We start from the raw sequence: 14,711 nt of genomic DNA, 5'->3' as shown, positions 1-14,711 counted from the left end.
TATTTTAATATCAAGAAGGAAGTGAGACAACTGACAGGAAGTCCTAAAAACAGTGTTTAACAGCAGGTGGTGCATGTGTGAGTGAAACGTTGGGCTCAGGAGCAAATTACTATTCATAACTGAGATACTATCTATCAATGGGGGACCCCTAACCGACTTTAGTCTGGGTGTGTTATGGTATCATTTCACACTCAGTTTCACCTCACTGCTCACAAAACAGAAGGGCTAGAAACTCGGAGGTACCAGAAACACTTTCAGCAGTTCATACAGAACAGGTTTAATGACTTGATACTAGTGATGTATATGATTGTGAGTTAGTGAATGAAATACACTCTAGTTTCCAGGTTGGACAAAAGTCTATTTTAATTATGGCTGTCCTCTTTGATGCTAGCATTGTCTTATTTATGCCATGGATTAATCAGGAAGAGCCCTCACAGTTTAACCAAAGGAGGGCAACCAGACCATGATCCATTAGTTATAATATCAACATTTAGCATTTTTGGCACGTTTGGCTTCAGATTTATTTCATGATAAAAAAGAAAAATCTTTAATAAACTTAATCATTAAGTCATTACAAAGTCAGAAAACCACAGCCCTTTATCCATGATAAATGGATAAAGGGCTTTTGGTAAATCAACAACTTTGCAGAGAAATATTTTTTTCCTTTTCTCAACTTGACTCCAAACGTGTTTATCTGGAGAAATATTCTGTGTGTATTCAAGAGCTTAAAAACAAGACTACACGTCTATAGCCAGGCCCGCAGCTCAGTGAGGCTGCACTTTTAAATTCTAACATCATGTTGACATTTTATTAGATACAATAGAATATTAATCAGAAGATGGTGCTAGATGAAAAGTTAAAGCAGCATCAAAGGCATTACAGTTAATCCTGAATGGAACATCAATGTGTGTAACAATCTTCATGGCAATCCACAAAAAGTTGTAGAGAGATTTTATTTAAAACCACCCAGGTTAACCTCACAATGACACTAGAGGAATACAACACATCCTCTAAGAAGCATCAATGTCTCCAAAAGTCTTCTGCTAATCCATGCAGTTGATGTTGAGATATTTAACAGCACAAGTGCGTCAGGTAAATGAAAGTTCAGCTGATCCCATTGAAATCCATTCAACAGCTGTTGAGAAATTGCAGGACAGGAGGAGGTTCTGCTGAATTACCAAAGCCATTACTTACTTTATTAATTATGTTTACATAGAAAGTGGTGGAAACTTAGTGAGGAATAGCTGCACACTTAGCATTAGAATGGCATAACAGATCAATTTCGGAATTGTCTGAAGCATGAGTTTCTCCTTACACAAAGTCACTGAGGTCATCACTTGAAGTAAAACTGTCCTTTAATAATGCTTTCTTGAACACATGATTAGTCGAGCATGTTGTCCTGCTTGTGTCACTCCGATCACCATTGCATAAAAAGCAGGATCAGTAGGCAAATGATGATCTTGGGCATCCGAAGCATTCTGGTTTGTTGTAGTCTGAGTTTAATTGTCCACTTCAGCTGGTTTGGTTGTATGCAGGAAAACAGCAAACACATCGGAAGTAATGCAGTCTCCCATTGGTGGTCATCTGATGACGATTCACCTCCATAAAAAGACATCTGCATGTAACTGCAGCTAAAATCCCCTCTTAGATGTCACCTCTCAACTCTATTCTCACCTCTCAACTTGCTAGTCCAGTTGTAAACAATGCAGTGCATGATAAAGGAAGTCAAGACTGAAAGTCCTTTATTGCTAACCATGAACTACACTGGAAGCTTCCAGAGACTATTTCGTTCCCAGACGATAGCCGATGGGTTCCAAGATGCTGCTACCTTTTTGTATCACAGCCTGTAGTTCTATTGACAGCAGCTACCTGAGGAAAGTAACCATCAGTAAGTGTTCTCTCAGTTCTATACTGAGATAAACAAGTGTCTGCTGTGTCACAAATCGTTATTTCACCCTGTTGTAAATCCAGACATGGAGAGTCAACTTCCTGGTTTTCAGTTCCCCTCCTCTCCAGTGAGATACTTCCATTCAAGACACTTGTTTCAGACGTTTCATGCCACAGGAGATCACTAACAGAGCTAAGAGTCAGCCCCAGAGGTGAAACAGAGAAATCCATCTCCACAGTGGATAGCAAGCCTCCAAATAATCCTTCAGGTACACTGAAACTTCTGTCCTCCTGTCCACTCGTCGTTAAGTCCCTCTGTTCTTCTTCTGTCTCCACCACCTCCTCTCCTTGTGGAGCCAACATAGAAATATGAGGTTTGTAGCTGACGTGTTCCACTTGAGTGTCAACAAGCATCGCCTCTGGATCTGATATTAACAAAGGTGTCCTCGCTGTTTGGTCTCCTGGTCTGGCCTGGTAAAATTCAATGTGGATGGTAGGGTACACGTCATCCCTTTCCTCCTGGGAGATCAGACTGATGGGGGACAGCGGCGGGTCGCTATTGATGGAAGAGAAGGACGGCTCACTGCCTTCCTGCTGGTAATCCAAAAAACAAAGAAACAAAAGCAAAAACACCGTTAGAGTTGAAAGTCATGAATATTAAGAAAAATGTGTGTCATCACGTCTCTGGTATTTACCTACTGCAGCTCACAAAGTGGTATGTTTACAAAGTGAGTAAAAGTAAAACAGTAACAAATGACACTCACAAATTACCTCCTACTGAAGCCCAGTCTGGTAAACATCTAGAATCTCCTGTGTTTTACATATTACAAAACTGTATCACAATTGTATCTGTGTGTGTATTGTTGGTGTTGTGGAGTTGTTGCAGTTGCTGTTTTGGTTGCTGTAGTGACAGAAGGGATCACAAAAAAAAAGGGTGAACGCCGGCACAGTTTGGTTACCTTGAGTAGTCTGATGGCGAGGCTGTTTCCTGGTTTTGGTAAGTTTTCACCAATGCAGACAGGTCCCCAGGATATACATTTCTGTTTGACCCTAAGATAGACAGGAGAGTTCTTCCATTATTGATTATGTGTCTATTATTAGATGCATAGTGATGGAAAACGTCGAGAATTACACCCCAAATACAGTGTTATTCTGCTACTTTGTATTACTATAACAATGCAGGAAAAACAGTCCGTGACAAGAACAAATGCAGGCGGAACGTAATCCACCTTAATGCCATTACGGCTCCCATCAGTATGATCTGACGACGATTTAGCTTCTTATTAATCTGTATAAACAGACATGTGCATGTAAATTCAGCTAACAATATGTTATAGACCTAAAATTGAACTTGAATAAGATGAGTTCCCTTGACATGTGTCACAAAAGCCGTTCGGCATTCAGATTTCCCGACTTCCTCGAATGCATCAGATCGATCTGACCACCCTTCAACAAACGAGCATCTAAAAAGTTTTCTTCCTCTTGAGGACTGACAAAGCTTGAATTTTTACTCCTTACAAATCTGCATCATGATGTTGACATTTCAGTAAACGTAAGACCCATTAGTAACAAGTAAATCACAAGAAAACGGTTTCTCTTTCTGTAACAATGCAGCACGGGTAAAAGGAAGTCTTGACGAGTAGTCGATCATCGCTTACTGCCCGGCACATTCACCGGTGTCCCCAGAGGCTATATCAGACTATAGCCGGTGGGATCCGAGATTGCTTTAACAATGACATATTGCAAGAAGCACACATTCAGTATCTCCACGGTTCAAAACATATATCAGACCGGGGTGAGTTGACCACATGTAGAACATTTTTTGTTAAGGTCTCCTTTAATGTAAATTGCGTGACTTCTTGTCCATGTGCTCATGTTGTGGTGTGGTATTTCATGAGATCACAACCACGCTTTTTTCTCCTAAAACAAAACCTATGCGCACTGAAAATCCTTTGCCTGCAAAGTGATATTTTACCTCTGAATACTTTCTATATAATTACATGATGTCTGGTCTTTGTGATGCCGACTGTTGTTTTCTGTAAAATTATTACATAAAAGCATGAAATAAAGTTAAATAATACCTTTGTCTCACACAACTCCAGCACAGCAGGTTGGCTATGATCCCTATAAAGAGGGTAATGATGAAAACCAACACAATCACCAGGCTAACTGCAGGAGACAATAAGGAAAGGACACAATCGTTAAGTAGAGAAGAAATCAGATAGTTCAGAGAGCAAATTCTCCTTTATCTTTGCACATGCAATAAAACTGTTACTGGCATATGCTTTCACAGAGCAGACTCAATGGGTTTTTGTTTGTTATTGGGGGCATTTGATAGCAGCAGGAAACTAACCTGCAGGGGCTGCAGGCTGAGAGGAGGTCCGGCTCCCCCACGGCCCTTCACCTGCTGAGGTGGATGCAGTCATCTGCAGTGTCAGAGCTCCATCAGGACAGTCCAGCCACCTCTGTGTGGGGGCGGAGCCAGATACTGTAACTGCAGAGAAGCAAATGAAAATGGTCAGTTTCCTTTAAGTCAGAACGATTACTGTTATTTTAGTTATTTAAACTTTAAAATGTGCATTCAGGTAAGAATAGACCCCGTGTTGACATTACTTTGTTGCGTACTTTTTCCCCACTCAAGAATGAAATTCCACAATTTTACAGATGAGAAGTCCTCAAAGTGCAAAGAAAAAATTTAATTTTAACCCCTACAATATGACAACTAATTACAAAACAGCTTCCAAGTAGACTTTGTTTTGTCAAATATGAATGCTGAACAGCTGGGTGATAAGATCTCATTTTCAACCTGAGTTGAACTTTTTTTTTGCTAAAAGAGTATGTCCATTAAGACTTAATGTTTTTGTCAATATGGAGCATCCATCATTGCTATCTGCAGACTATGACCTGAATCTGAAAAATGAATAGTAAGGTGCCTCAACACGGAAACTCCACAAATAGTGTATGAAGCAGGCTGGTTAGTAACAGCCTTACGGTTGCATGTGTGCACGTAGCCACATGACTTCCTGTTCGTGGTTAAAGTCAGTTCTAGAAAAACACTATGATTCAGAGAATACACTGAGAAAACTATGAGTGTACCACTGTTTTAAACATAATCAACATATCTTCTGCTGAACAACTTTCTTAGTTAAAAGTTGACACTTTTCCATATGCTTATTAAAATCATAACCAGGCAGGTGTGTCAAAACAGGATTTTTATAGGATATAAACATTTAAGTCAGACTATAACATCTTGATATCTCAACTTTAATGATTGTTTGATAATTTGGTTGTGTTGAAAAAAAGAATCACAAAAACATAAAACAGGCAACCACCAGTTTAACTTTTAAAATTCACCACATTACTGGAAGCGACTTGTGAAAAACCCTGCTGATTAAGAAGCTTTGTGGGAGGGGAGTATCAGTGGAATCCTGCTGCACACTTTCCATTATGTAACAGGGTTGTATGCTTTGATGTGATATATGCATACTACTGCATGTATAATTTATCACACTTTTGCATACGCATAGCTGTGCTACAAAGCCTTAGCCTGAACAGTGTAAACACACACATGGCACAGGAAAAGAAGCACAGTGAAGTTGTGTTTACTACAAACCTTAAGATCAAACCAAAAGGTAAAACATATTTTCTCACTTAACCCCAGTGTCAACAGTTTGTATTATTATTATTATTATTATTATTATAATTTGAATCTGCAATGTCATAAAACTCAGAGTGATGTCTTCAGATTGCTTGGAGCCTAAAACCCCAAAATGTTCAGTTTACCATCGAATTCAATAAAGAAAAGTATACAATCCTCCAAACTGAAAACCTGGAACTGATTTATGTCTGTCAGTTCTTCTACAAAACATAACATGTATCTACAAGATAAGGTCATTAAAACATTTGGTCTCAACTACTCACAGCTGAGTTCTGTGTTGCTGGAGTCCAGTGTTTGGATATAGATGGTGTAGTTTGTGATAAAGCCTCTCTGCTGGTCTACAGGCAGCTCGTCCCACTGGATCTGGATCCATCTGGTTTTATGAACCAGCACTGACATACTGGGACCAGACTGTGGCTCTAAAACACATACAGAGGGACAGAGAAGGGGGGATGCATGCACACTATGAATTTAGCATATAAATACTGTATACGCTGAGTTTTCTGAATCTCTTATATAATTAATAGGTATGACAGATGTGTCACATGATGCTGAAAAATTCTCATCATTAAGTAAAATAAATAGAACAAAAGAGTGGACAAGTGTAATCTATGAATCTTACTCTGTTCTTTGGAGTAGACCAGACGGGATGATGGAGTGCTGACACCTCTGGTGGTCACAGCATACAGAGAGATATTGTACCTCACACCTGCAGTCAGGCCTGAAACAATACAGGGACTGAACTGACAAACACTGTCATCATTAACTTCACTGTATTTCATAAAAACTGAACTTAGCTTATGATTTTGGTCTTCAGCTGTTTTAAAAGTCTCATATTAATTTTGAATCATCAACTGTTTACATTACAAAAGCACAAACTATTGAAATTCCCTAACTACCCACAAGAGGGCAGTACTTGATTGAGATGAAGCCCTTAGGTTATTTTTAAATGTTTGAGCTATATGATGGATAATGCATTTACTAATTTGTTATTAATTTCAACACGTGTGTGTGTGTGTGTTTTGAGTGTGCACAGACAGGGGCTCAGTTCTTTACCTGTGATTGATGTCTTGTTTTTATCTTTATCCAGTTTTTGCCACTGCAGCTCTGCCACATGTACACTTGTCCATTCTAACACATAATGCAGCAGTTTTCCACCAGATGGCAACCAATATTTGTTCTCCGGCCACGACCAGGAGACAAATACAGCACTGCCATTAGCTGCAGGAGCCAACTCTCTCAAAACAGGTCCAAAAGTACCTTAAAGGTTAGACAACATGGAGAGAATACACTTAATTTCCTTTTTTTTCTTTTCATCTTAAACATGTTTTGCTATGTTTTGTCTTCTGTGTCTGAAGTTTGTGTACCTGAGTGTCTGAGCGGCACATCGGCAGGAGGAGAAGAACCATACAAAGTGACCACACTGATGCTGAGCGTCTGGACCTCTGCTGGTATCTGAGCTGAACACTGGCTCAGAGCAGCCGAACAGGTCTTGTTCCGTTTTAGGTCATTGTCCAGAGCGATCTCGTACTGTTTCACCTCACCACTGTAATCCTCTGGAGATGGAGGCTGGGGGGGGGGGCCACTGTTCAGTCAGTAAATATGAACCCAGAGCTACATGATGGTTTGCATTGCGTAGCATAATGTGTGGAAATGGGGGGAAACAGGCTCGGAGTTATGCAGGCTGTCTATGTGGATATGGCAAAAAAAATTTGTTTTCCAATTTTATTACCTTTCTGTTACAAAATGTGCAGTATCATTATATAACCCAGAGCTCATAATTAACTTTCACACATTACCTTCCACAAAACTGTCACCATCTTCCCCTTGACGCCCAGGATCCTCCACACATGCAGCTGCTGAGATGGACCTAAAGATAAGTAGAACCACAAGTTATGGGTTTAGTACAAGCAGCAACAAACACATTTCTAAGATTATAACAGACAGTTTTTGTGACATGAGTAAGAATGTCAGCTTGCCTTTTCCAGGGCTTTTCCCCCTCACAGACGGGCTCCATCTGCTGCAGAACGACCTTTTGCTGGAGGCTGACTGGGCCGCAAGGCAGGGCATGTTGGTGTGTGTCAGTCCTGATGTCAAGATGCATGTTCTCATTTGAAACTCATATTCAGTCAGAGGCTTAAGACCTTCCACCTGCACTAGACCCTTACTGAGCTCTGTTCCCTCTCCAGCTTCCTAAAACGAACACAAAGGGAATGGATATGAACTCACCTGCGCACTTGAGCCTGAGCATGCACATAACCACAAATCTATAATGCCATGACATCACTTTACCCAGGAATTATTATCTGTGCGCAGCCTGACACAGGATCGAAGATGCTCTGAGGATTCAGCTGTTTTCCATCGCAACAGGGCTGCTATGGAGTCATTCAGAAATTCTATGTGCATAATACGAGGGGTCTCTGGTATCACTGCAATACAAAAACAAAAACACGTAGAAGTAGCATGCACACAAGTGACATTGACTGTCCAGAATAATGGACCCCAAGAAAACACAACTAACCCCAAAACAAACAAGTAAACATTAGCTACTAACTCTGTCATGACCCCAAAAGTCAAGGCATTTAAATGTTCAAACTTGAAAGAGGTCACTGAACAGAGGAATGAAGGTGGAGGCAGTGTTCCAGGTTTTTGCTTTACAGAGTCATTAGAAATACTGAGAAACATTTCACTGATAGCAGATCAAACTGTGACAGCTGATATGATGACTAATTTCTGAGAAAAGACTTGATAAATGAAATGTAAAAAAACGTATCTGTTGACTTATCTGGTTTATGCAGATACACCTTAATTCTAAAAGATTAGTGCGTTTGAGTGTAACAGAGGAGAGAGCTTACATATGTCGTTTACACAGAGGTTGAATGGATCAGACTGTGAGGCTCCAAAGTGGTTGTAAGCAGTGATAATTAACTGGTATGTAGTGTGTCCCTCTATCTTTGCTCGGGGGATGCTGATTACTCCAACACCCTGGATCTGATCTAACAGCACAGGGGTCTCATTTTCTCTGAAAATTAAAAAAATGGGTTAAAATAAGGATTTGCTGGTGTCACAAGAGAATAATGACCTATGAGGAAACTACTAAATTTGACTGAAAGCTACAACACACCTGTTAATTGAAATGTTGTAAGCAGTGCGGAGGTGTGTTTCTCGTCCTCTCACCCACGAGCAGTTTATGGAATCTGAGCTCCTTGTGGTTTCACAAATGATATTTTCAGGTTTATCTGGAAGGTCTTTAGATGGAAAAGGATGAAAATAAAATAAAATATATAAAGCAAACCATTGTTATCAAATGTTCAAACCAGTACATTAAAAGTTTCACAACCTCTTCAAAATTTAAGACAGAAATGTCATTCAAACCACAATTTGACCTTTGTGGTTATCATTTACATTCTGAGATGTCAAGTTTGATACATTTATATGCGACTATACCAGTTGTTCAGAATAGTGTTTACATATAGGCACCATATACAAACCCCATTTCCAAAAAAGTTGGGACATTGTGTAAAATATGAATAAAAACAATAAGGTGATTTGCAAATCCTATTCAACCCATGTTCAGTTGAATACAGCACAAAGACAAGATATTTAATGTTCATACTGATAAACTTTATGTTTTTTTTGGAAATATACACACATTCTGAATTTGATGCCTGCAACACATTCCAAAAAATGTTGGGACAGGAGCAAGAAAAGACTGGGAACGATGTGGAATGCTCAAAAGACACCTGGAACATTCCACAGGTATGTAGGTTAATTGGTAACAGGTGATGGTACCATGATTGGGCTGAAAAGCAGCACTCCTGAAAGGCTCAGTCATTCACAATCAATGATGGCGCGAGGTTCTCTTTGTGAAAGACTCACAAAGTCCAACAGTTTATGAACAACGCTTCTCAACGTGAAATTGCAAGGAATTTAGAGATTTCCCCTTCAACAGTCATCTACATCTACATGATGTCCATAATATCATCAAAAGGTTCAGAGAATCTGAAGAAAAATCTGCATGTAAGGCAAGGCCGAAAACCAACATTGAATGCCTGTGACCTCTGATCCCTCAGGTGGGACTGCATTAAAAACTGGAATCATTCTGCAATGGATATTACAATGTGGCTCACAAACCATTGTCAGTTAACACAGTACATCACTGCATCTGTAAGTTAAGACCAAACCCATATCTCAACAACACCCAGAAGCACCGCCGACTTCTCTGGGTCGAGCTCATCTGGGCCCGAGCTCATCTGAGATGGACTGACCTAAAGTGGAAAAGTGTGCTGTGGTCTGATGAGGCCACATTTCAAATTGCTTTGGGAAATAATGGCCATCTATTTCCATAAAAACAATAAAGTTTATCAATTTGAACATTAAATATATTGTGTTTGTGCTGTATTCAATTGAATATAGGTCGAAAAGGAAAATCCCTGTATTCTGTTTTTATTCACATTTAACACAACGCCCCAACTTTTTTGGAATTAGGGTTTGTAGAATCATCATAGTAATTCCCCTAAACAACAGTCATCAACAGGTATTACTAATAGCTTCACAGCCACCAATAACAGACTGGTATCTGCCCAGTAACACATTAGTCACCACTGCTGCAAAGTAGCAAAACAAGCCACCCGGTAACAAACACACTAATCAAATTAGGAACCACCTACTTACATTTCAGTAACAACGACACACTTTAGCCACTGTCCTCCTGGCAATCACATCCTTGTTGTAAACGTAAATTAAATATATGTTACCTTATATTTATTGTTTATTAATTTTATCTGGCATAGACTCTCCTCTGTTCCTTTTCAATTCATTCAATCTGAATTCTGTAAGACTGTAGACGTCAGAGCCAACTGTACTTACAGCCGCCATGTAGGTCCAGTGCATTAACATTCTCTAACTTCCATTTCATGTCACGTTTGCAAAGCACTGTAGTTATCGGCATCCGCACATTAAATAGATTGAACATCGCTGTGGTGCAGTTGACTCTCTCTGAAGGATCCACATTCTCATTGTTCTGTAGCACCAGGAATATTTTGCTCCTGAAATATAGTTACACAAGTGCATCAGATCTAAATCATTTTTACATAGAATAATAGGTGCAGAATAACATACATCCTCTTCATATTATCATATTATACATAAAAGCTAGTTCTTGTCATATTTGTTACTGTTCTTACCTAACACATTCTTTGATGTGGCAGTACACTGTCAGGTTTGAGCCCAGGAGGAAGGGTGGAGCGGGTTCTACTGTAAGGTAGCCGAGGTCATTGAAGTGTTGGCATGAAGCAGGGTGCAGAGGACAATCTGCCCAGAAAAGACAGGCACACAGATTTTTATAGCAGCACTGTCCTAGGATGAGGAATAATGTTTGGTTTTAAAAGTATGATTTAAATACAATGGTTCATATACTGTAAATACATGCCACTCAAAATATGTGACAGTTGCATTTGAATCCCATGTGTACTGAAGCTGTCTTGGATATGATTCTTTGACACAAGCGATTCCCACTTGTCCCATCTTTATTGCTAGAAATGAAAACACTTTCTAGTTCACTTCATTGGTCAGACCTGCAACAGCAAGGGTTACTGCTACAAACCACAAAAGCTATCAAACTTTGACACACTGTTCTAACAAAATCCTGGCCTGAACAATGGTAGAGAGAAACAGCCCACACACTGTGCTTACCTTTTATGGAAAAACTGAAAACAAAGATACATTTCCAAATGGTTGAATAGAGATTCATCTCAGCTCATCTTTCTTATTCTCGTAGAACCCACTCAGTATGTATCAGCAGCTGTAAAAAAAAAAAAAAAACTAAAAAAAGAAGTTATTGTTAATTATGATTCACCAATTATCTTTCTGAAGAATCACCCCTGAGAATTTCCCCAGGAATCCACAGTATTTACAAATGTTGTGAACAACATGAGTAGGAGACAGGAGAGTTATGTTAAGTTCTTATCTTTAAAATGCAGCTCACATCATTTTCAGCTCTACAAATGAGTAACTGAGATAAGTATTCACTATTAATTAAATTTTAACATTTATTTTTTTTGTCACATAATTGTTCTCTATCAAAGACCCCAATATATTTGGTTCAATATAACAGAAGTTATTTTAAAAGATATTTAAAGATAGAGCTCACCAGAATGTCATATCGCCTTCATGTCTTCGTAATGCCTTCAAGGTCTTATCAGATTACAATCCAAAAAAAATGTTAGGCTGTAGTTGACACCTTCCTCAGATGACTTGCTTTGTGAGCTGCATCTGACTAAAGTGAGCTCTGTTGCGCAAATGAAACATGTTAAAGAGGCCAGTGACCTAGTTTGGTGGTATTTTGGCAGATGAAAAAACTTTGAACATCAGCTTCAGTACTTTGGTGCCCTATTTAAGTTACCCGTTTCTCATCACTTAAAAGGCTCAGTCGACTTTAGATGTCAGTCTGCCGAGCACCTGCCCAATCAAACATGCTGCTGTTAGCACATAATGAAGTGGTCTACCAGAACTTACTGTCTTTGAAAAAGATGCCGTCTGTAGCTTTGCACCAACCTCATTATTTGTTTCCATGAGTCTACAACTGCATTACATATTACATATAGTTCACTGTTGTCTCTGAGCTGTGACTAATTAATATACAGTCTGACTTTAAAAGGTTGGTAAAACAAACTTACACATGTAGTCTGAGTAGGTAACTTTAAAAGACATGTTTCTCATTTCGTTGGTCGCTCATGGTTTTAGTCCCACAGATTGCGCAAATGTCGACTGTGTTCAACAAAAAAGTAGTCAGAGACTGACACTTTCTCAAGCTAACCAGTTTTTTTTGGTTCTCACTTCAAAGGCTTTACAGGGAAAACCCAGAAGTTTGAGGGGGTGCATATTCTTACAAAGATGAAAGAAACCTTTAAGAGACCTCAAACTTGCAAGCTTTCTGAATTTGAGTTTTGAGTTATAAATCAAATGTCAAAGTTTAATTTCAGAAAAATAGTTAAAATTGTTATTTGACATTTTCAGTCACACAAACTTAAAACAACACGTGACTAAAACATCCAGTTTTACTAAATTGTTATTATAAGCAAGTATGATTGTTTTAGGTGTGACCTAACTGAGAAGGGCTGGAGCTTATGAGCATTCAATTATTGACATGAGGTATCCAAATTAGAGGCAGTGAGACGTGCGATTCCAAGAAAGAAAAGGACTTTATTTACAGTTGCACCTTAACTTGTCAAGTGGTGAAGTCTGTGCTTAAACAAAGAGAAAAGTATATAATAAAAATGGGTCAGTTCTATGTTTCAGCAACAACTATGTTCTCATCAATATATGAATTAACATTAGCCTGACAAATCAACTTAAGCTCTAAACACGGGTAAATACAAGATATCAATATATCAATTAATTACTAAATAAAGTCACAATGAGCTTAACAAATAAATGGCATCATCAGACTAATAGTCCTTAGATCATAACTCACTTTTGACGCACTTGACAGGCAAAAGAGAACACATGTCTGGTTGGTTGAAGAGCAAACTGAACAATGGGCTCTCTCCCCATTTATAAGAGTCTTGATTGTGAGGTGATGAACTTCAGCTGTGTATAATTGAGTCCAGCCGGCACAGGTGTGCATGTTGCTCCTCCCAGAACATAGAGGAATCATGGCAGACATGAAAGATTCCAACATTGCCACCCCCAAAACTGGTTGCAGTTTTGAGATAACCTTCATGTCCATTACCCATCTTCATCCTTGAGCTCAGGCAATGGAACCAGCCGTGCAACTGGTCTGAGGTAAGTTTGGGTTTTAACTCTCACCTCCGCTGTTCTGACCCGACCATCTGGTCCAGGGTGTGTTTGAATCACTCTTCCAATGGGCCAGAGAGAACGGGGAAGCTGAGGGGCCACAATCAATACAACCTTGCCACATTCAAGGTTGTTGGTGTCCACATGCCACTTTAGAAGTATTTGCAGGTTGGGAAGATAATGGCGGATAAAGCTAGCCCAGAAATGGTCCATGAGTATTTGGCTATGATGCCATCACCGCTTGAGCTCATTATTGTGGTATACAACCTGAGGAAGTGAAGCATCTCGCCGCCCCATAAGGAGCATATTTGGAGTGACAGGATCGGGGTCGACAATGTCTGATGAAACGTTTCCAAGTGGCTTTGAGTTCAGGATGCCTTCAACTTCGATGAGGACAGTATTAAGGACAGCCTCAGGAACTGATTGTCCTCCAAGAACGACTTGCAGAGCATCTTTGACAGATCTAATCTCCCTTACCCAGATTCCACCAAAGTGTGGGGAACCAGGAGGATTGAAATGACATTTGACCTGATGGTCAATAAGTTGTTCTTTCAAGCTTGGTGCCATAGTGTTAAAAGCTTTATCCAGCTCTGCTTGACCTCCACGGAAGTTAGTGCCTCGTTCTGAGATGAGTTCATGGGGCCAACCGCTCCTTGATATGAAGTGATGGAAAGCCAAAAGAAAGGCATCAGTTTTCAAGGACATCCAAGTGAACACAATATGTTGTCATGCACTTGAAGATGATGCCCCAATGTTTTTCTGTCCGTCTGCCAATCTTGATGGTGAATGGTCCAAAGCAATCTATTCCAGTTGACCAGAATGGTGGCTTGAAAAGGCGAAGTTGGGCTGGGGGCAGATCAGCCATTTTAGGTACATCAGGAGATGCTCACCATCTCTGACAATGCTGACAGGAGTGCTGATGCTTTCTAATTGCAGCTCTTCCTTCTCAGCAACCAGTATCTCCTGCGCATTTCACTGAAGACCCTTTCGGGCCCTAGGTGCAACAGACGCTCATCATAATCTTTGATAAGCAGCTGAGAAATGTGATGGTTGGGATACAGGACAAGGGATGGATCATATCCTGGTCCAGATCAGTAGCTCTCCGGAGCCTTCCTCCCACATGAATGAGACCAAGGGTTTGGTCAAACTCAGGAGCCAAAGACAACAACCTGCTGTTGGATGAGATATTCTTGCCGGATTGTAAAGCAGCAAGCTCAGCTGGAAAGTCATCCTCTTGGGCCTTTCCGAGAAGAATAGTCTCGGTGGTCAGACTAGAATCTGACATCAAGGATTTGATAAGAAGATCAGCTGCTGTAGTGAGAGCATTCCTCCAAGTTTCACCCTGAGAAAAATTCAGAGATGCAAGATC

General features: G+C 39.9%; 1 protein-coding gene across 1 annotated transcript; it reads right to left on the bottom strand.

Annotated features, from left to right (window-relative positions):
- Positions 1-786: 786 nt before the first annotated feature.
- Positions 787-11,327, bottom strand: il23r (interleukin 23 receptor). Its single transcript, XM_069680220.1, has 16 exons — positions 11,240-11,327; positions 10,732-10,858; positions 10,415-10,593; positions 8,670-8,793; positions 8,401-8,567; positions 7,838-7,974; positions 7,525-7,738; positions 7,345-7,415; positions 6,913-7,114; positions 6,602-6,805; positions 6,168-6,266; positions 5,809-5,964; positions 4,241-4,381; positions 3,969-4,056; positions 2,847-2,937; positions 787-2,481 (listed from the first exon to the last, which is right to left on the bottom strand). Exons 1-16 carry the CDS (start codon positions 11,295-11,297, stop codon positions 1,825-1,827), a joined length of 2,715 nt encoding a protein of 904 aa, XP_069536321.1. The 5' UTR covers positions 11,298-11,327; the 3' UTR covers positions 787-1,824.
- Between the last annotated feature and the right edge of the window lie 3,384 nt (positions 11,328-14,711).

This window comes from Semicossyphus pulcher, unplaced genomic scaffold (genome assembly GCF_022749685.1).
Source record: "Semicossyphus pulcher isolate SPU_LCO1_2020_fin unplaced genomic scaffold, fSemPul1.0.p SCAF_4, whole genome shotgun sequence".
Lineage (NCBI taxonomy): Eukaryota > Metazoa > Chordata > Actinopteri > Labriformes > Labridae > Semicossyphus > Semicossyphus pulcher.
This window is presented reverse-complemented; position numbering and strand designations above follow the sequence as displayed.

Bases quoted from the DNA above. Each gene is read 5' to 3' on its own strand.
- il23r (XM_069680220.1), bottom strand. From the start codon at position 11,297: ATGAATCTCTATTCAACCATTTGGAAATGTATCTTTGTTTTCAGTTTT. The intron at 8,794-10,414 runs GTAAGTACAGTT...TTCCATCTAAAG, and splicing joins ACTGGACCTACATGGCGGCT to ACCTTCCAGATAAACCTGAA. The intron at 7,739-7,837 runs GTAAAGTGATGT...TGTTCGTTTTAG, and splicing joins GCACAGATAATAATTCCTGG to GAAGCTGGAGAGGGAACAGA.